Below are 20,898 nucleotides of genomic sequence, written 5' to 3' on the forward strand. Positions count from 1 at the left end.
TTTCTTGAATGAGATTGATATCACTTCCAGTGATCATCAAGTCATCTACATATACTAAAAGTATAACCAGAGATGTACTAGTTTTCTTGATGAATAGTGAGTAATCAAGATGACTTTGTACAAATCCCAATTTGACAAGAACTTCAGTGAGTTTTGCATTCCATTGCCTAGGTGCTTGTTTCAATCCATAAAGGGATTTAGTGAGCCTACACACTGGTTTCTCCCCCTGCACACTAAAGCCCTTTGGAAGCTTAAAACCAAAAGGAAGAACCATATAAACCTCATCATGTAAATCTCCCTGAAGAAATGCATTAGACACATCCATCTGATGAACATGCCAATGTTCTTTAGCAGCTAAGGACAGCACACTTCTAACAGTCACCATTTTCACCACTGGAGAAAAGGTCTCCTGATAATCCAGCCCCTCTCTTTGATTAAATCCTTTTGCCACTAGACGTGCCTTAAACCTGTCAATCTCACCTGAGGCATGATACTTGATTTTAAAAATCCATTTGCACCCAATAGCCTTCTTGTTGTGAGGTAAAGGAACCACCTGCCATGTTTGATTAGACTCCAAAGCTGATATTTCAGCTTGCATTGCTTCAACCCACCTTGGATCCTTACAGGCTTCCTCAAAAGAAGTAGGTTCAACTACAGTACCAAATGAAGTAAGGAAGGCTTGATAAGAAGAAGACAAGTTGTCATAGCCAATGTACTTATCAATGGAATACAAAGGTCTATTGGATTGAAGCTGAGCAGATGCCACATAATCCTGTAGCCATATAGGAGCTTTTGTACTTCTTTGTGATCTTCTTACAGAAGGAGTAGCTTGTGCTGGAGCTACATCTGTATGTACAGCTGTGGTTGGATTAGGCTGGAACAAAGGTGCAACCTCTGAAGATTCATCAACCTTAGGAAACATTTGCCATGCAGTAGATGAAGGAGAAGCAAATGGAAATATAGTTTCTCTAAATAGTACATCTCTGCTGATGAAGAATGTTTTGTCCTTGATATTGTACAACATATATCCCTTTGTATGTGTGCTATATCCCATGTGTACAGCAATGACACTCCTAGGATGAAATTTGTCCTTAATGTGCATATTCTTAGCAAAACAAAGACAGCCTATCACCCTCATATGCTGTAAGGAAGGTTTGCACTTGTGAAACACTTCATATGGAGATTGACCATGCAAAACAGTTGTAGGCAATCTGTTTATAATATATACAGCATTAAGAATGCAGTGTCCCCAAAATCTAATAGGAATGTGACCTTGGAATTTGATAGCTCTTGCAACCTCAAGTATATGTCTGTGTTTTCTTTCAGCTATACCATTCTGTTGAGGAGTGTGTATGCAGGTTCTTTGATGAACAATACCCAAGCTTGTATACAAATGTGTACACTCAGTGTTAACAAACTCAGAACCATTATCAGTACGAATGCTTTTAACTAATAAGTTGAACTGAGTTTTGACTAGAGTAAAGAAGTTCTTCAATACAACACAAACATCACTCTTCAACTTTATTAGAAACAGCCACAACATTCTAGTACAATCATCCACTATAGTGACAAAGAATCTATTACCATCATATGTAGGAGTATGAAATGGACCCCAAACATCTATATGTATCAACTGGAATGGACTAGAAGATATAGTAGAGCTATTTGGAAAAGGAAGTCTTGGTTGTTTAGCTAGAGGACATATTGTACAGTTGTGAACCTCATTTGAACACTTTGTAACTGGAAAATTGAGAGTTTTAGCTAAAACATTAGATGAAGTATGACCAAGTCTTTGGTGCCATAGGACAGTTTGTGAGCTTGACACAGTTTGTGAGCTTGGAGAACCATCATGAACCAAATGAGAGTATGTTTGAGTATTATCTGCAGAAGATGAAGGATGAGGAATGAGATAAAGTCCAGCTTGTTCTCTACCAATCACCTTCACCTGCCCACTGGAGAGATCCTGAATAGTCACAAAATCAGGATAGAAACATACTGCACATTGTAGATCCTTTGTAATTTTTGAGACTGACAACAGACTGAACTTAAAGTCAGGGATAAGAAGCACATTATTGATAATGTCTTGTGAGGTCATACTACTAGAACCTGTATGTGTGATCACTGTACTATCTCCATTTGGTAGTTGTACACTTCTAGGTGCATCAATAGGCAATGGATGTTTATTAATCAATAATTGTGAGTGAGGAGTCATGTGATTTGTTGCACCAGAGTCTCTTTCAGCATTATTATTGCAAGTACCTAAACATGATTTTTTCAGTAATTGATGGTTTGATTTGTAACTCAAAGTATGGGAATATGATTCATTTGACAAGCTTCAATGTGATGGTCTCATTACCATCATTTAGCTTGATTGATGAATCTTGAATTTCAAGTTCATTCATTCCTTTGGAGAGGAGCACACCGTTGATCGATTTGTTACCTTCACCCACTGGACCAAGTTTACCAGATCCAATTACATTTTGTGTTCCCCTGGAAGATGAACCAAATTCCATAGAGGAAGTTAAATTGCCATCATTGTGACAGTTCAATGAATTGTGTATTTCAGTTTCATCCACCACTTCCAACACAGACTCTATAATTGGTTTCCTACATTCGCCAATTGAACCAGGTACATCTGATACCATTTTTTCTCTTGTTCTACTAGACGATGAACCAAATTCCAGACAGGTAGTTGAACTTGCAAGAATCTTATCAGGATTGACTTCTTCATCTGTTGAATGATTGCAATTACTGGGAAGAGTAATTTTGACAGGACTAGGACACATGATTTCCGCAGGATCTTCTCCAACCACTGTCTGTACACTTGTTACATCAAACCTATCAAAAACACTTTCATCTGATCGATATGGAAGACCAGAGAAACCAGTTTCATCAATCTGTCCATCTTGGCTTTGATCTATGCAAACATGTTTACTAAGGGACTGGCCACTTGAATGCAATACGCTACCAGCCTGGAACTTATGTTCTGAGTAAATTGAAAGCCCATCAGGATCAGTCTCGCAATTTTCACCAGATAAAGTTACACTTGAGATATCTGCTACTAAACCTCCTGTTTGTGCTCTATCTGTGATCTGTTTGCAGGTAAAAGCTTCTTTCAGATTATGAGAATCTTCATGCTGATATGCAACTTCTAACATTTCAATCTTTACTTCACTAAAGTTTGAATCTGTGAGATTCAAGGGCTCACAGTTCCCTCCTCCAATATTCATTAGCTCTCTCTGGACTTTGCTCAAATTGCTCTTAATCTTCATAATGTACTTATCATTATCAAAGATCCCGTCATCTTCAACTGCAAAGGACTTGACCTTTTCAAATTCTCCACCAGTTAAATTATTGCAGCCGCCCATGAAACCTTCCTTCATCACCTCTCCGCTCAAATGAATCATATTCCCATACTTTGAGTTACAAATCAAACCATCAATAACTGAAGAAATGTCAGATTCTTCTGCTTCATTTGGATTGCCATCTTCCAGTCTATGTAGAACTAGGGATTCTGAATTGTAGCTAGCTTGTGGTAACTCAGAATCTCTAAAACCTGATCCAGCAGAGCCTTTATTTTCTATAAAACTAGGAGTGAAGTTCATGTTTGCAGGCCTTTTCAGTGAAGCGGAAGACAAAGGTCGAGAACAGCTACTAGATTTGGAGATAGTTCTACCATTGTGAGACGCTGGTATTTTAGTTGAGGCCTTCCGACTTTCTTCTTTTAAAGCTACAGCTCGAATTCCTTTAACCGTACTTTTTTTGTTCGAGCTCAAATAAACTGAACTAGCATCATGTAGAGAGTCATTTGAAGTTGGATTTCGCTCTTCTTCATTGATGGTGAACAAGGTCTCTCCGCGTGTTTTAACCAATGAACCACTAAGCAGAGAAAGTTCCAATGGATCCAAAACACCTTCTTCAGTTGAAAAGGCTCTGTCCCATGCTAAACTTTTCCGCAAATTGCAACCACCACTCCTCTTCTTCCTCTTCATGTGCAGCGGCTCCACACTAAGTTTAGGCATTTCTGCTTTGTCTGGATTATTATTTTCTTTATTGCTGGAAACTCTACGAGATGAACATTCTGATTTTACATGATCTACCCGAGCCTCCAGCCCTTTCATTGGGGAAATGTAATTTGAAATTGAAGCGAAATCGTTGGGATTGGTGTCCATATCAGGAAGTGGCGTGAGTAGAGAATCTTCTTCGCCGGAGATTTCAAGGAGGTGTAGATCTGACTCCGTTTTTCTCTGTTACTTGAAATTGTTGAAGAAATCATCAAAGAAGTAGGAGTAGTTTTTCCATCACAAAAAAGTGTTGATGCAGGTGGATTAGAAAGCCCAAGTTTTCTGAACCAGGAGTCACCTCCGATTCATGGGAGTGATAATGATGCGGAATCTGGATACTATCCACTGTGTTGCAGGGGATCAAACCTCATCAAGAATCAAAAGGACGGTAGATGACATGTTGAATGAAGATATTCTGGTGAAGGAATCTGAAACTGGTAAACTTAGTGGAAGTGAGAGTTCTCAAAATGAACTTTGCCATGGGCTGGAAGATACCGAGCAATGCACAAATGACGCCACCATTTTGCCAGTCAAGGATGCTGAGAGCTGTCTGAAGAAAGCCAATCTTTTGATATTACCACCACGGGATGCAGTTCCATTTTCTGATGAATGGTTGGCAGCAATGGAAGCTGCAGGGGAGGATATATTAACAATGAAAGGTGGTGCTGTACAAAACTCACCTTCCTTGGGATTTTTTCGTCAGACAAAAGCTTCAGATACACATCGCTTGTTATTAGGTCTTAGGCGTCTTAGGCCTAACTCACACCCCAAAAGCTAGCTCAAAGGGAGGAGGATTGCCCAAGCCTTATAAAGAGTCCACCCATCTCATTAATCACCGATGTGGGACTTTTTGTCATTCTTTAACACCCCACCTCACGCCCAGTGCTTAGCATCTGGTGCGTGGGCAATTTTGATTTTGGGGACCCCAACATCGGGTGAGACGGGCCCTGCTCTGATACCATGTGAAATTAGGTCTTAGGCCTAACTTGGCGCCGTCAGACAATGCACAGTATCACTAATTGCATTGTTAGCAGATGGATATGACCTCCTATCATTACTTGATCTTCCTCTACCTTGATTGTAAGTAGGACCAGTAGAACCTCTCTTCTTTCTCTCATAACCAGGTGGATATCCATGAAGTTTGTAACACACAGCTTGCATGTGTCCTGTTCTTTTACAATAATCACAAAATGCATTTGGATCATAGCTTGAACCTGTATTAAACCTTGGTTTGGGAACTGATGATTGAGCAGTAAACAGGGCATTTAGATCTGATGAATTTGAACTGTGAGAGGTCTGTGACATGATACGTTGGCTTTCTCTTTCAATAAGCAGTGAGTATGCCTTGTTTATAGTAGGCAAAGGTACCATCATTAGTATTTGGCTTCTAGCTTGTTCATATGAGTCATTTAATCCCATGAGAAACTGTAGTAACTTCTGATTATGCATGAACACTACAAATTCCCTTGAATTCACACACTCACAACTAGGAACAGGTGCCAAACTATCATATTCTACCCACAACTCACGTAGCTTAGAGAAATAGGTTGAGATTGAGCTTGTACCTTGGCTAACTGTAGCAATCTCTTTGTGTAGTTGAAAAATACGTGATCCATCAATCTTGTCATATCTTTCACACAAGTCCTTCCACACAGCTGCTGCATTAGTAGAATAAACAATGCCTGCAAGTAACTCCTTCGAAACACAGTTCATAATCCACGAAAGTACTATCGCATTGCATCTTTCCCACAGATTTGTCAAGTTAGGACCATATAACTCTTTTCTGCATGATCCATCAATGAATCCAAGTTTGTTTCGACCTATAATTGCAATTTTCATAGCTCGACTCCATACTGAAAAATTATCAGCTCCTGTTAGTTGAATTGAACTAAGTAATACACCTGAATTATCTATTGAATGTAAGAACAATGGATGATTATGGCTCAGCTTCTCAGGCAACTCATTATCGACAGTTGCCATGGTTTTTGGCTGAGATCTTGAAGCTCTACTGTGTAGGCTCTGATACCATGTTAATCTTCTTGTAGAGAAGAAGTAGAAGTGAAGAAACAGAGAAGAGATAGAGAGTGAGGAAGAAGATGAGAGAAAAACGTGAACCTCTCTTCTGTATATATTTTCTAATGCCCATTCTGTACACACAACTTGAACATATATACAAAAATAATAAACCAACTTCTAACTAACTTTAACAACTTCTAACTAACTTTAACAACTTCTTTAATGAATAGCCCTCTTAGTTACAATTATTTACACAATGAACCTACTACTAAAGCTTTAAGTAATGCCTTCTTTAATACAATGTTGACAGTGATTGCAATGATGGTTGGGTTTGCAATCAGGGGCTTAGCTACTCTCGGAACGAGAGATCCTTCGTCAAAAACTTACATTATATTTATAAGAAAAATAAATAGTTAAATAAAATATTTTGGACATTTTTAAAAAAGAATAAAAATTTTCTAGCTTAGTCGTTGCAGTCTTTCAACTCTTACTAAGTTCTTTGCAACTTGCAGTGTGCGGGTTCGGTTCCTCTTTTTAATTTAAAGTTAAAAAGAAAATCCTATTCATTTATTTCATTAAGCTACTAAAAGTGAAAATAATTTATATAAATTATCTTTTAATATAACTCGTTTGATTCTATTATTTAACTTTCATTTTTTATTGTTAGTCATCAGAGGTTTGTGAAATGTTGAAGCATAAAGTGATTTCACTCTAAACTGAAATATCTCTCTTTTATTTTGTTTGTCCACGTCCTATCAGATAAACGTGAATACTAAAGCTAAGTATTATGTAGTTTAATTTTAAATTTTTTTGATACAGTTTAATTAAAACATTAATCATTAATGTTATGTAGTTTGATTTACAAAATTTAAATAGATACATTCTTTAAATTATTTTTACGAGCTATGAAATTTTTGAATACTCTCCATAAAAAATTTTATTTTATTACGCCAATATTTGCTACGCACGCAAGTTAACACAACTATTTGCTATGCACGCAAGTTAACTCAAATGCATCTCCCTTTGGAGAATGGGCATTGGCTCGTGTATTTTAACAAATAAGCTTTATTGTCACATGAAAAATTGTACTTTTTCATATCAAGTACAACTTTTTTGGATTATATGTGTTCATTGATGATCTCTCTCAATTTGGTTTTCATATTTTAGTTCTCTCTTGTTTTATTGTTTATTTGTTATGAGAACAATATTATTAAATTTAATATCAGGAGTGAATCAACATAATTAACAACCTAACTACAGTAAAACACATTTAAATAATGAAGCAAAAAATATATTAATTATTAAGTAAGATAGATTATATTTTATACATAATATATTAATATAATATACATTTTATACATGATGCACGAGATACACTAATTTAATGTATAAAAATAAAAGATTTTAAAAATTTATAAGACTTATAAGAAATAATGATAATAAGTAAACTAAAAAGTAAAGTTCTATTAATCTTTTCAATATTTTGGGCTGAACCGGCCCAAAATAAACTTAAAAGCCCATTGAGCTGATCCATCTTTGCTGAGTTCGATGTTCCGTTCCCGTCAGGAACTATCCCTAAACTCAACCGTAATAGCAATAGCAGTAGAGGCAGAAGAGAGAATCATCAGAGAAGATGAAAGAAGCAAAGCGTAGTCGTAAACGGAAGAGAGGAAAGGTTCATAAGAAATCTTCCACTCCGGCCGGAAACGATCCTTCTAATTTCTCCGGCGTGAATCAGTCTATGGTTTCGAATACGGCGATCTCAAAAACTAAGAAAACTTCGTCTTTTATCGATAAGGTTCTAATTGTATTTCTCCTTATATAATTCTATGTACGTTCGTATTTTACAAATAGATATTTGATACTTGTGGAGTTTACGCAGATGAAGGCGAGATTATCAGGAGGACACTTCCGTATGCTTAATGAAAAACTCTACACTTGCTCGTATGTCCACCTTCTTCGCAAGTTGCTGCAATTTTTTCGCTGGATAATATGTTCCGAATTGTGTGTCGCTGTTGAATATTGATGCAATTGCTTTGTTTTTTGTTATCCAGAGGAGATGAGGCGCTTAATTATTTCAAGGAAAATCCAGAACTTTTTAATGTGGTAAGAATCATTTTGTCCAATATTTTGTACTTCTACTTGAAGGTGATAACTCAAGTTTCTTAGATTTGAGGTTGCTTTAGACTGAACTTGATTGCAAGAGATTTAGTGGGGAAAAAACAAAACTTTTAGGTCCTGAAGCTGAAAACAAAGTAAAAATTATCAAGGTCTTCAGAGATATAAATTGTCCTATGCCGACATTAAGACACTTGAAATTGAACATCAAGTGGGTGCTATGGTATTTCTAAAGGTTTCTCCGGGGAAGAAAATTATGAGATTTGGTCTGAAAGGAAAACTTTGTTCTTGATTTATTGGGCCTTATGAAGTACTTGATAGAGCTAGCCTGATTGCATACGTATTAGCCTTACCACTAAGATTAGATCCGTAATGTATGAGTAATAAGGGTTTTGCATTTGCTTGGTAAGGACTAAAAGAGGATGAGAAGTTAAAACAAAGGATCATTGCACCCCCTCTGTCCAATATTACTTTGTTCAATAAGGAATCTTGGCCTCTTATAGTGACTTTATTATTGGTATTTGACTGAACATGAATTTAAGATGTTAATTTTGACTTACATATTATGATAGCTATAGTTTAGAGGAAGTATCATATCAAAAATAAAAGTTTGGCATATTTAATGCAGTCATGAAAGTTGTATAGAAATGAAGATGTTAATATTTTTAGAGGGACTGTTCAGAAGACTAAGTTGTACGTAATCCCTCATAGGAACTGTTTGAAAGACCAAGTTTGTTATCAAGGATGGCTTCTTAGAGCAATTACTTCATTTTTCTCCCTGACCTCATGTTCGTACGACAGACTAATCACTCCTAATAAGACTTTTACTGTCTTCCACAAATACCCCTGTGTGATGACTGGTTTATAATATCCCCTTCTGAAGTTGTATGGACTGCAACTTCTGAGTCTGATTCAACTTCAGGTTGCTTTGCAATTTATACAACATCCTGGAGTATTTCTTGAGTTCTTGTCAAATATCCCTCACCATTTAGTATCTTCTTGTTCTTAACCATACTTAGCTGGTCAGTATCATGCAGGGTATCAGGAGCAAATGTTACATTGGCCAGAAAAACCTGTTAATATAATCACAAAATGGCTAAAGGATCATAGCCCTTCATTAATTGTTGCTGACTTTGGCTGCGGTATGGGTCTCAAATTATCTGGGTCTCAAATTATCAGGAAGCAACAAATTTCATGTGCTTGTCACTTTTGGTGTTGCGTGACTCATTGATTGTCCAACTTATTTCAGGAGATGCACGGCTGGCAAGAAGTGTGAAGAACAAAGTGTGGTCTTTGGATCTTGTCGCACATGATCCTTCAGTTATTGCTTGTGACATGTCAAATGTATGAGCTTCGCTTGGAGTCTTGCTAATAGAGTTTCTTGCTGTTTGAATTGCCTTTAAGTTTAGTATATTGAATACATACTGATTAGGAACATTGTTCTGAATTAATGCTGTTCTTTTGGCAGACCCCTCTAGAGTCCTTGTCGGTTGATGTGGCCATCTTTTGCCTTTCATTGATGGGAACTGATTATCCAAGCTTTCTTCAGGAAGCGCGCAGAGTTCTTAAACCCAGGTTGGCATGCAGTACTTGCTTAAGTTGTAAGATACATATCTTCATCAGATAGTTTAGTTTATGAATTGAGTTGGGTGGTTGTTTCCAGGGGGTGGCTTTTGATAGCAGAAGTTAAAAGCAGGCTTGATCCAACTACAGGGGGTGCCGACCCAAGCAATTTTTTGAAAGCTATTTGTGATCTTGGGTTTACTATTGAGTCAAAGGTCTATTCCATTTCTTTTCGTTATGAGTTTGATGAAATCTACTACAATTTCTAAAGCTTGTCTATGTTTCTGCAGGATTTCTCTAACAAAATGTTTGTGCTGTTCTACTTAAAGAAAAAGGTTTGGTTTGATGGATAATTTAGTTTTGTTATTCTTCTGTGACTTAAAAAATATGTGCTGATTGTCTATCTCTCTCTCAACAGGAAAACCAGAATTCAGTAGACAAAGAGATTAATTGGCCTGAGCTCAAGGCATGTATTTATAAACGGCGCTAAGTTTGGCCATAATATGGTCTAAGATTTTACTATAGTCCCTGTTCATTCTGGAGATGGGTTTAAACTTGTTGCTAGATCTCACTCATTATTTCAAACCGTGCTCCCAAAAAAGACTCTGTCCACTGAAGTGAGGAATGGACGCTGTTGTGTTTGAAAGAATGCGCTTCACAATGATTCTAGGAGAAAAGTAGTCTATTCTTTGAATCTCATCTTTGAGAAGTGGGATTAGTATTGGCATTATTGTAGTATATTGGATTTTTGAAATTGTAGTTATTTTAATTGTTTGAAAATCATAGTACTAAATTAATATGATATTAAAGTATTTGTTTGATGAGATTCAATCAAAATGCATCTGACAGGCAAGTCTGGGATAAACGTATGCAAAAGTATATAAGAGCAGGAATTCCAGAGTCGGTACAAATTAATTCTAACAAAACGTCTAATTCTAGTTGTAGATGTATCCATTTTCAGCAGAGGCAAGACAAGAAGCAACCAAGGACTCATCAAATGTTTGACACCATTAGTGAAATTGTGACGTACCGGGCGGTTGTCTCAGAAAATTACGCCCACCTCAGACAATTAAGATGGTATGATGTTCCAACGAGGATCGATATTCTGAATTGTATGTATTCTTCAATCTTCGAGGCATGTACTACAAGTAGTTAAGGGCCAAATACCAAGGACATGTGCATCAACTTTCTTTTCATTTCAAGTTATTATTATGCTCCAACTTATATCTAGAAAAATATAATACTAACACAAGAGGAGCAAAGAAGCCAATAATTCCAAGAGCAGCAGCTGATACTATGCAGTAGACTTCTTGGATCCTAGGTAACCTGGATTACAATATGAACGAGTAACCAACATTATGATCATATACGTGGCATATATCCACAGGTCCAAGCAAAAAAGGCAAACCTTGTGATATACTCGGAGAGGAAAACTTTGGAGATATTTTCATAACTGAAGGACGAAATAAAGCTTGAGATGACACAACAGAAGCATAGAAGCAAACCAGGACTTATCAATTCATGAAGGGGGAAAAGACCTGCAAAGTACAACAAGAACTACATTAACAGAGTAAAAACATAAACTGCTTTGCTGGACTGACAGTCATACTTCTACTTTTTACCTTCAACCTTCCTTTGAAGAAGTTGGAACAGAGTAATGAGAGACAAGGCAGCTGTGAGTGATGTTGAAAGTGCCTTCAACAGTACAATTAGGCATTAGCTATGAGATTTTGTTTAAGCATGAATATTACCTACTACATTTACTACAAGAAAATAGGTAAAGTAACTAACCAATCCTTGCACTCCAATGTGTAATCTGTGAACAAAGAACCAATCTAAGATAGCATTTAGCGCAATGGCTCCAATACTAACCAGGAAAGGCCTCAGCCCATCTCCAAAGGCATAAAACACTGCAACTACCAATTCTCTGACAATCAAGAATGGTGATCCGAGAGAATCTATACCAAAAATAATAATTTAATATGTCAAGAAACTATAAATTCAGCCTACATGAGTACAAATGTGCTCTTATTTATAAGCCCCATCCAGAATACTCAAAAATGTAAAGTTATAATCCAGACATCCTACTTTGACGAGTTATCAATACTTACAGAAAAGAAAAATAGAAGAAACTAAAGCACTTGCCGAAGAATCAAATGCATATCGCTCAAACAAGACACGGATGATAGGATCAGTTAAGCTACTCATGACAGAAATAATCGGCAAGAGAACCACCTGCATCAAAACAGGAAAACGCCCAGACTATCAGAAACCAAGTAAACTTGTTAACTCGCTTGTTGGTGAAAAATCTTACTATTTAGTTTGTATATATATCTACACTACATTATTGAAATGGTCCGAATTGAGTGGAATGGATATAAAAAATTCTAATAGTTGACTCCAACTAGTTTAGAATTGAATAGTACTTGATTGATAGGTTGATCCACATGGCACCATTACTAGGAATTACTATGAATTCGATCCATCCCTTAACATTCAAGATGAACATGTTTTCTAAGATAAAAGCCCTAACCATGCAAAGCAGGACCCCTCTGTTTATCTTCTCTACTAGGGTTGGCCATGACTCTGTCTGCCAAAACAATCTGGAGTTAGAAGACAAATACAGATGTAAGTGTAACAACATAGCATTACTGATCGTCACAAGTCAAAATATGAGCACCTTTATCAGTCCTGAAAATATGGGCAAAAGAGGCAGTATAACAATGCTTGAGAGCAAACCCAAAGGTGCCATGATCAAAAGAAAAGCATCTGAAATTTCGACAATATCAATAATGAAATGAGAATTAGGGCATCCACAGAGAAGAACCCACAGGAAAATGGGAAAAGGTACGAGTATAACAGTGCTCCAATGCAGTAAAAAGGATGGCAAAACCAGTGCCCTGCATGGAACATTAAAAAGCTTGTCTCACTGTCACTCACTAACGTCTGATATTCTTCCACACAGATCGATAAAAGATTCAAAAGGTTGTTCCACTATTTTGGAAGTTATTCTTTCAGACAAAAGAGAAGCTAATAATACTACTTGACATTTAATTGCATAATACCATCACAACTTGACAATTAATTACAGTACAATCCCTTCACAAACATACAAGTTATATTGATCATCTGTGAAACCCTTCTTATTGGACGATCATGATACCGATCCAGTTCCTCCACCAACGCGAACCCCAGTTGTCAAATATACTGTTCAAACATGTCATACTCGGAAAAAACTTGCAATTTTGTTTTTGGTCTCATTAGAAAGTGGTTATTCTTTCATTTTTATTTAATTTATTATGATGATGATATCATATGGCTTAAATGACAAAATGAGGATTCATATAGCCGACCCCAACTTATTTAGGACTTAGGCATAGTTGTTGTTGTATATATCCTCAACAAAGAGGGATTATTGGGCCGCCTTCTCATTACAAAGGTCAAAAGGTTGTGCATGGACATTGGCATAAAAATTAACTTTCACTTACATGAAAGACCTGCAGCTGCACCAGCAAAATGAGATGCGAAACAGAGGTCAGTAAACGATGCTATTTGTGCCAAGCCTGAATTGAATATTGCTGGTACCAGAATCGAGAAAAGCTAAGAAAAAAAATAAAAGGAACAGTGATCAATGCAATAAACTGATTGAAATGAATGTAAAACGAAGAGGAAGGTCAAAGAGGTGTACGTCGTAAATATCCTCGCTCTTCAATTCGTCAGTCCATGATTCTGAAATAACTTCATGCCATGTTCCTCTTAGCAATAGAACCTAAACTCGCGCATAAAATGTCAAGTATATGAAAAACATGGAAAGGTTGTCTTTTAACCCTAAACAATAAAACTGAGTATAAAAAAGTCGGAGGTGAGCAATGGCGACCTGGATAATCCATTGAATGACTACACCAAGTGAAGCTCCGCAAGATAAAAGAATACCACCTATTCAAAGAGTCTAAAACTTGAATCATAATTATTTATTCTCACGTAACATCACTTAAGTAACTGTGTAGATTACTTTACCAGAACAAAAGGCATCTGATTGTCTGCTATAGGAGTAGAAGAGGCACTATGACAAATTAAAACTATTTATATGTCAGAGTCTAGAAGAATCTACTATGAGATACAGAAGAAATAATTTCAATGATATAATACTTGGGCTGCAACAAGTTAGAAATTTACACTGGCAATCAGGAGCAAGCTAGACAAGGTGGGGCTAATTGCCGGAAAGACATTTTCTCCTTTTGCACTGGAGTGAAATAAATATAAATATTATCATAGGTGCTCAAAGAACAACTAATAATAGGAAAAGCAAATAGAAAATATAATCTTACCTCATATAACCAAATCCAAGCCCAACAGGGCCAGCAAAAACTACGCAAGGAGTCATTATTTTCAACTGAAAAATATGTGAAGTTTAGTTAAAATAGTAAAGATCTCCGAATCTGAAAGGAGAAAGTACACATTGAATAAACAAAGACCAATAGTAATACATGCTCCAATAGGCATGTTGATATCAAAGTAAAGGAAGTACGCATACAAAAGGGCTTTATTTGATTTTAGTTCACAGAAAATTGCGATAACAGACAAATAATTGACTAAGCAATCATGGCCAGATAAGTAACGGTAGGACGAAACTCAAGCTGAATTTTGCGTAATAATAAACTCATTACCTGTTGGATAGCTATTCGGCTTGTAGTCAGGCCTTCAGCTGAGGTCCACAGACTGAAAATGAATCCATGAAGTGCAATGCAAGAGAAAATCACAAACATATAAATTCTAATAATGTCAGTAAAAGAATTTTCTGGTTTATGTTAATTTAAAAAATACTGGTGGAACAACCTCCAGTGAGAAGCAAAGGCAAAATAAAGATCCTGCAACTTGGCATGAGCAGGGAAACTAAGAATCAAATGTTGGAAGACGGCACTACAGATCTTTGAGAATAGAAAATGAGACTAGAGAGGTCAAGACATTGTAGAAAACAAAAGCCTGTAAGAGGCAGTTCATTGTGAGTTGCTCTTCACACTATTTTGAGATCAAAATTCCAGTTAAGATCTCAAAGTATCAATGAAGCAAAAATGCCAAAATACAGTTTAGGAGAACAGGTCATCACATCCTATTATTTTGCGAGTTACATAGCCATAAATAAATTCAATTTAGACCGTCTTACCCTGGTGCATATATATGAATAACAGACTCAGAATATATGAGCACTAGGGCAGCCAACAAACCTCCTACCTGCATGAAATTAATTTTGTTGCTAAATGCTAACGCATCTTTTAGCTATGAAAGATGAGTCAAGAAGGTACTAAGAAAAGAGTGAGAGTACACATACGAGGATCATGATGGTATTTGCATACTTAAACAGCTTCTTCTGACGATCCTCTGGAAGCTTACTGAATATCATCAGTTGTGATAAGTGAGAAGTAAGAAATGTTCTTTTTTAATATGGAAATGTTTTTCTACAATTCAAAAGCAAAGAAATGTTTTTTCTATAAGTAAGTCAGAAGTAAGAAATGTGTTCTCAAGACAATCAACGAGGTAAAATTGAAAAACTTTACTACTAAGAAACTAGCTCAAAGTCTTTGAAGTTGCTTCAAAAATTTATAGAACTTTAGGTAGCAATGAAGGATGAAGGTCACCTAAAAGAATGCAGAAAAAAGGGACAATGCAGAAGTCGCCATATAGCTCCCCCTTGTCCAGAACGTGTCACTACTCATACTTATATCAGGTAGATCTAGTTATCAAGATAGAAGACAAGATATCATTGTCTACACCTGCTCTTACGTCTGAAGATACACATCTACCCGCAGAATCATTCCTTAGCAAGTTAGGTAAGCATTAAACAAGCCCGTCAACAAAGAAACTAAGTTTTATGTATGTAGAGGACTAAAACTTTGATATACAGCTCTTTATCTAACTGACCCTGTTGGTCTCCAAGGTCTAATCCAAAAGAACTTCAATGTTGAAAGAAGACAAAGACCAGAGAATTTACTCTCTATTACATAAGTTGTCATGTTACAGTGCTGTGCACAAGGAATCCTGGGTTATCACATGTAGAGACACATAAAATTCAAGTATCGCGAGCTTCCTGCTGCTTTAGATGAATATGGCGACAACAGGAATATGGTGCCTTTGGCTCCTGGTAAACATAATTCTGTAGCAGTTAAAGTGCAGAACACTCTGAATTCATCTTTAGGATTCAAGATAGTAGCATACAGAGATAGCGACTAGCCTTAATGTAGTTGTCATTGTGATGTGAATAGGGCCATTAACACCTGCGTGAAGTAAGGAGACAGTGATCAAAATGTTCTTATCATTTCCCACACATAAAACATTTTGTGAGCTAACAAACTTCTTATATATGAGTTGCCCTTTTTCCTTAGAAATATATTGTCTGCAGCTGGTAACAACACACTGCTTATAGAAAAAGATGGCTGTTACTTGTACCCATGTTTTGACTAAAGAGAACAAAAAAATATAATCAAGCATACACAAACAAAGTGAACCCAACTCTAAAGACAATGCTATTATGTTTTGTATCTCAATACTCTTATGGACATAAACCATCTACTTTATTTTATTTTCTACTCACCACCAAGAACTGATGCAGCAAAACCAGGCAGCACCGAAGCATACCTGTAATTACAGCACCACTCGAATAAGACTAAAATGGTGAGGAGAGTAACAACTAAATATCTTGAAGTTTGACAAGTAAGAAACTTTTTAGGAAACATAGAACACTCTCTTGTTCTCTTAGAAAATTTTGAATGGGGAAGGTGAAAAAATTTCAAGTCAGGTAAACGGCATACCTGAAGGCAGTTACTACAGGACCAATGCCAAAAGCTGAAGCTATAACAATTTCCCTCAATAACCCCTAAATAACCAAAAATTGGTTTACCGAAAACAACAAAACTACTGAGAGAAGAATTTAAAGGTTTAACAGTAAGTACATTTGAAAAAATATTAGGAAATAATTACCAGAACTTTGCTAGTAATAGTGGCAACACCAATCCATGTAACATTTTTGGACAGCAGCTTACCTACATGAGACAAATTAAGAATAAAGGATTAACATACAAATGTATAAAGATGGATATTGTTTGTAAATGACGGACCTGGCCGCAGTACAGAGTCATTGTGAGTTGAATTACAACGAAACGGGTTTTCATAGTCGCTTGAAGAATCCGATGAATGAGAAGATAAATTTCTGCCGGATATGGTACGCATTCGCCGGCATCTATTGGGAAGGTGATTATTTTTAGCGAAAAGAGAAATAGAAACAATTCTACGCGAGTGAATTAGTTGCATCGACGATTTGGAGATCGTCAACGGCGAATGACGTTGATTATAGTCAACTAGGGTAGTATGGCGGGCGGTTGAATACATCCCGGCGGCAAAATCGACGGAGCCAATTTCCGCTGGAGCTGCCTTGGCGCCAAAACAGATGGGCCGAGTTTTGCCGGTAAAGGTCTTGGGCCAATTCAATCGATATTGGGCTGATTTGAAGCCCAGAAGCCCATTGTGTAGAAACATCATTTTCAAAATAATTTCGAATACGCTGAAGTTTCATATAATTAAAATTCTATTCTATAATTAAAGTTCAAACAATTTTTGCTTTGATTAAGGACTCCGATCAATTTTACTGTACAAATAAAAAAAATTGAAATTTAGCTATGCGTAACTTTAGACACCATATATTTTAAATTATTTCGAAATGAATACAAATCAAATGATATTCAAATATGATAGTTGTGAATATTTTACTATAATTTTCTTATAATGAACACTAGACGTATATATTAATAATAAAAAAATCACATCTTGTCCTTTTCTTTCCTTGTGATGAAAAATTAACTTCCTTTATATAATTTACATATTTGTCAACTTATAGATAACTATGGATGAAAATGTATATTTATACTTTGCCTTAGTGGAAATATGTCAGGTTTTACACTCACAAATTAGAATTAATTGTAAGTTAGTCCAAGGAGCAGGGCCCATAATATTAAAACGTACTTTTCCGACAAAGTACAGTGGAATAATTAGGAAGCATCATTAAGCAATTGTTGTATATTATTATAATAATTATAATAATTAAGTTGATTGGTTTAATTATTAATTAAGTATTACTAGATCTTACCAACTTATTTTAATTACTTCTTTACGTGGTATAGCTTAATTTATTAGCACGGATGGAGTATTAACAAATCAAACATAAATATACACAGAAGAGACAAAAGATGTGTGTACATATATAATGGACAATGACACCGAGAATGTGAAAATTAAATAATTTAATAATAATCAAAATTATTTATAACTTGTGACTTACGACTAATAATAACATGATATGTATTTGATAAAAGGCTGGAAGTAATTGTTGAGCAATGAAAAAGAGGACATGATTTTGGAATTTCTTTTTTTTTTTAGTTATTTAATAAAATTATTGAAAGTGAGTAAAATTTGTTTATTTTAAAAAAATGTATTATATTCTGGAGATTTGATTTTATCTTAAATTTTTCATTTTTATACGTAAAAGACTTGCAATAATTTATACAATGATTTATAAAAAGTTGTAAGAGACCATTTTTTACAGTGGTGTACGATTTTAAATGCTTAAAAAAATATTTGAATTTTATAAGTGGTCTTTATTTAATGTTAATTCCACAAAATTTAGCTTCTTTTTTTTTTTTGTTTGGTGTGGGGTTAAGGCCAAACAGAAAAACCAAAGAAGTTACCCAAAAGTCAAAACCAAAACCCAACTAGTTAGACAAACAGAAGAATAATCTGTCTTTTACTATAAATGATTTTTTGACATTTTCATATCTTTTTGACTCTTTCTTTCATTGCAATTTCCACACCGACATCTTTTTTTAAAATGCATCAAAAAAAAAAGGTGTAAAAACGATACTTATATTATTTGAGCAAATCACGTTGGTTTTCAAAGTCGTCGAAATCTTTTTTTCATTCAACTACTTTTTTATGGTGCCAAAAAAACATTATTTGTTAAATACAAAAAATATAGTCATTTTCAATGCATTGATATGAAGTTTATATATATATATTCTTGAGTTCTGTCCATTTCAAAAATTAATTGTTAAGTGCGTTTTTGTGTTGTGGATGGTGACACCGAGAAATTGCTATCTAGCTAGGGATTCAGAAAGGACTGTCTACTTGCGATAGAGTTAATGTTGTACAAGTTAAAGTTGTTAAGAATGACTAGTGCGATGGTGTAATATAAGCTGTCCAGTGTGTAGTTGTTGAGAATGGAAGATGAAGAGCGTAGTTGTTTGTTAAAAATTATTCAATGTGAAGTCGTCAAAGTTGACAAATGTGGAAAGTGATGATTTGTTATAATTCAAATAAGGTACGAAATTTGAGTCATAAAATATCAATATTGCAATGTGTTAATGTAATTTTAAGAATTAGCCCTCAGAGTATGATTTTTTCTAAACCATCACATGAGTGAAAAAAGAACTTATAAAAGAGAGAGTATGAGTTATCTATATCTTTATAACTTGAATTTTGTTCGGGAGATGATTGAATATATGTATATACTGAATAATTTTAGTTTTTAATAATCTTTAACTGTGATAAGTTTTTTCTACTAACAAAAAATATTATCATTTTTGTGTTATATATTGTCAAAATGGTCAAGATGGTTTCTCTGTCTGACCCCTATTAAAAGTCAACCTCTTCCTCCCTGTGCTTATACTCTTAGGCATGAGAATTTCATGGCATCTTATGCCATTAAATTATTAGAGATATGACCTGCATATTATTATCTTTTAAGAATAAAAGTTACTTCAAATTTAATGCATTAGAAAAGTCCAAAACTTTTGACTTGTAAATACAAAACAAGTTGATTTCGTCGCCCAAAAGAATTAGAAATTAAGATTAAAAAAAGTGAGACAATGTAACGCCATAGGATTGAAAGCAGCCTATTGTGCACACCCTTAATATAGTCATTGTTTGGTTATTATCCTATTACAATAGTTTGAAACAATATGAATCATTTATGAAATCGATTAAATTAAAAATTAATTAATCAACTATTAAGATAAAAAGATATTTTAAGAAAAAATAACCTTCCAACAATTCCTTTTCATGAACTTTAGCCTAAATATATATTTGATAAAAATTTAAGACGTTCTCTTAATAATCGTATTATAGAAATGATATGTGTGGTATGCAGTGATATTTCTTACGCTTAAACTATAATTTATTTTATTTTCTAACTTATAAATAATAAGAAGCAAAAATGAAAAAAATCAAAGGAAGTGTATGCAATCCCGTACAACATATGAGGACAATATAGAGGACGTACTTAGGTACCCGATTTTTATTACTGTTTGGTACTGTCCTCCATTGGGACTACGAAAGGATAAGTATTACTTATTTTCGTTTTTTTTTCTTTCTAAATGACTTAATTTAATTTAATACGAATTTCTTTTAAATAATTTTTTTTAATATTATTTGATTAAAATGTATTTTTTTTAATTTATAGTTTAAATATTATCAAAAGAGGAAAGAAATTATTATTTTTAAAATAGATTTTTTTATTTTTAAAATAAGGAAGTAATTTTTTGTTTCTCATTGATATTATTTAAATTGAAACTCTTTAAGTTTTGAAATTTTGCATTATACTGTCTATTTGGAAGGGGGTGGGTTGTCGTTCATAATAATATTTATTTTTTATTTTTATAATTCAATTCTAAATTTTTTTAATAAAGCTGTTAAGATTTCAACCATTTCAATAAATATATCTATTATTTATAATTTATTCTGAATCGCTAATTACTAGTAATATATGGTGTGATATGTATTACTCCATTAATAAATTGGGTTAGTGCTATTTTATTTTTAAAATTATCTTATTTGTATTCCAAAACGGTTAGGAATTATTCTGGATGGGTAATCAAAGATAGTCAAAGTCAATTCTTATATACTATTCCCATCACTTGTTCATATTTTACTTTATCAATTAATTAAAAAAAATTAATATAGTAAATTTATTTTTTTATTTTTTATTAATTAAAAAAATTTAAAATTAATTTATTCATTAAAAAAGTTCTATATTTTTAAGAATATTAACTATCAAAGTAAATTGATGAAATTATATGTAAAAAGAATATTGTCA

General features: G+C 34.6%; 3 protein-coding genes across 3 annotated transcripts; 1 reads left to right on the forward strand and 2 right to left on the reverse strand.

The window, feature by feature from the left end:
- Positions 1 to 2,298: 2,298 nt before the first annotated feature.
- On the reverse strand, positions 2,299 to 4,200 carry LOC107009480. The gene has a single exon (XM_015208821.2). The coding sequence runs from the start codon at positions 4,170 to 4,172 to the stop codon at positions 2,322 to 2,324; it is 1,851 nt and encodes a 616-aa protein (XP_015064307.1). The 5' UTR covers positions 4,173 to 4,200; the 3' UTR covers positions 2,299 to 2,321.
- A 3,417-nt stretch (positions 4,201 to 7,617) lies between these two features.
- Positions 7,618 to 10,592, forward strand: LOC107012016 (ribosomal RNA-processing protein 8). The gene is made up of 9 exons (XM_015211722.2): positions 7,618 to 7,878; positions 7,963 to 8,024; positions 8,135 to 8,186; positions 9,226 to 9,340; positions 9,448 to 9,542; positions 9,667 to 9,773; positions 9,862 to 9,976; positions 10,052 to 10,096; positions 10,180 to 10,592. Exons 1-9 carry the CDS (start codon positions 7,714 to 7,716, stop codon positions 10,249 to 10,251), a joined length of 828 nt encoding a protein of 275 aa, XP_015067208.1. The 5' UTR covers positions 7,618 to 7,713; the 3' UTR covers positions 10,252 to 10,592.
- A 25-nt stretch (positions 10,593 to 10,617) lies between these two features.
- Positions 10,618 to 17,262, reverse strand: LOC107012015 (probable lipid II flippase MurJ). The gene is made up of 21 exons (XM_015211720.2): positions 16,874 to 17,262; positions 16,737 to 16,798; positions 16,568 to 16,632; positions 16,351 to 16,394; positions 15,991 to 16,033; positions 15,091 to 15,151; positions 14,926 to 14,993; positions 14,429 to 14,480; positions 14,090 to 14,154; positions 13,938 to 14,004; positions 13,779 to 13,824; positions 13,639 to 13,697; positions 13,450 to 13,530; positions 13,250 to 13,361; positions 12,442 to 12,530; positions 12,295 to 12,351; positions 11,873 to 11,996; positions 11,553 to 11,719; positions 11,384 to 11,456; positions 11,170 to 11,299; positions 10,618 to 11,087 (listed from the first exon to the last, which is right to left on the reverse strand). The coding sequence occupies exons 1-21, from the start codon at positions 17,142 to 17,144 to the stop codon at positions 10,955 to 10,957; spliced, it is 1,869 nt and encodes a 622-aa protein (XP_015067206.1). The 5' UTR covers positions 17,145 to 17,262; the 3' UTR covers positions 10,618 to 10,954.
- Between the last annotated feature and the right edge of the window lie 3,636 nt (positions 17,263 to 20,898).

Source organism: Solanum pennellii, chromosome 2, assembly GCF_001406875.1.
Source record: "Solanum pennellii chromosome 2, SPENNV200".
NCBI classification, from domain to species: Eukaryota; Viridiplantae; Streptophyta; class Magnoliopsida; order Solanales; family Solanaceae; genus Solanum; species Solanum pennellii.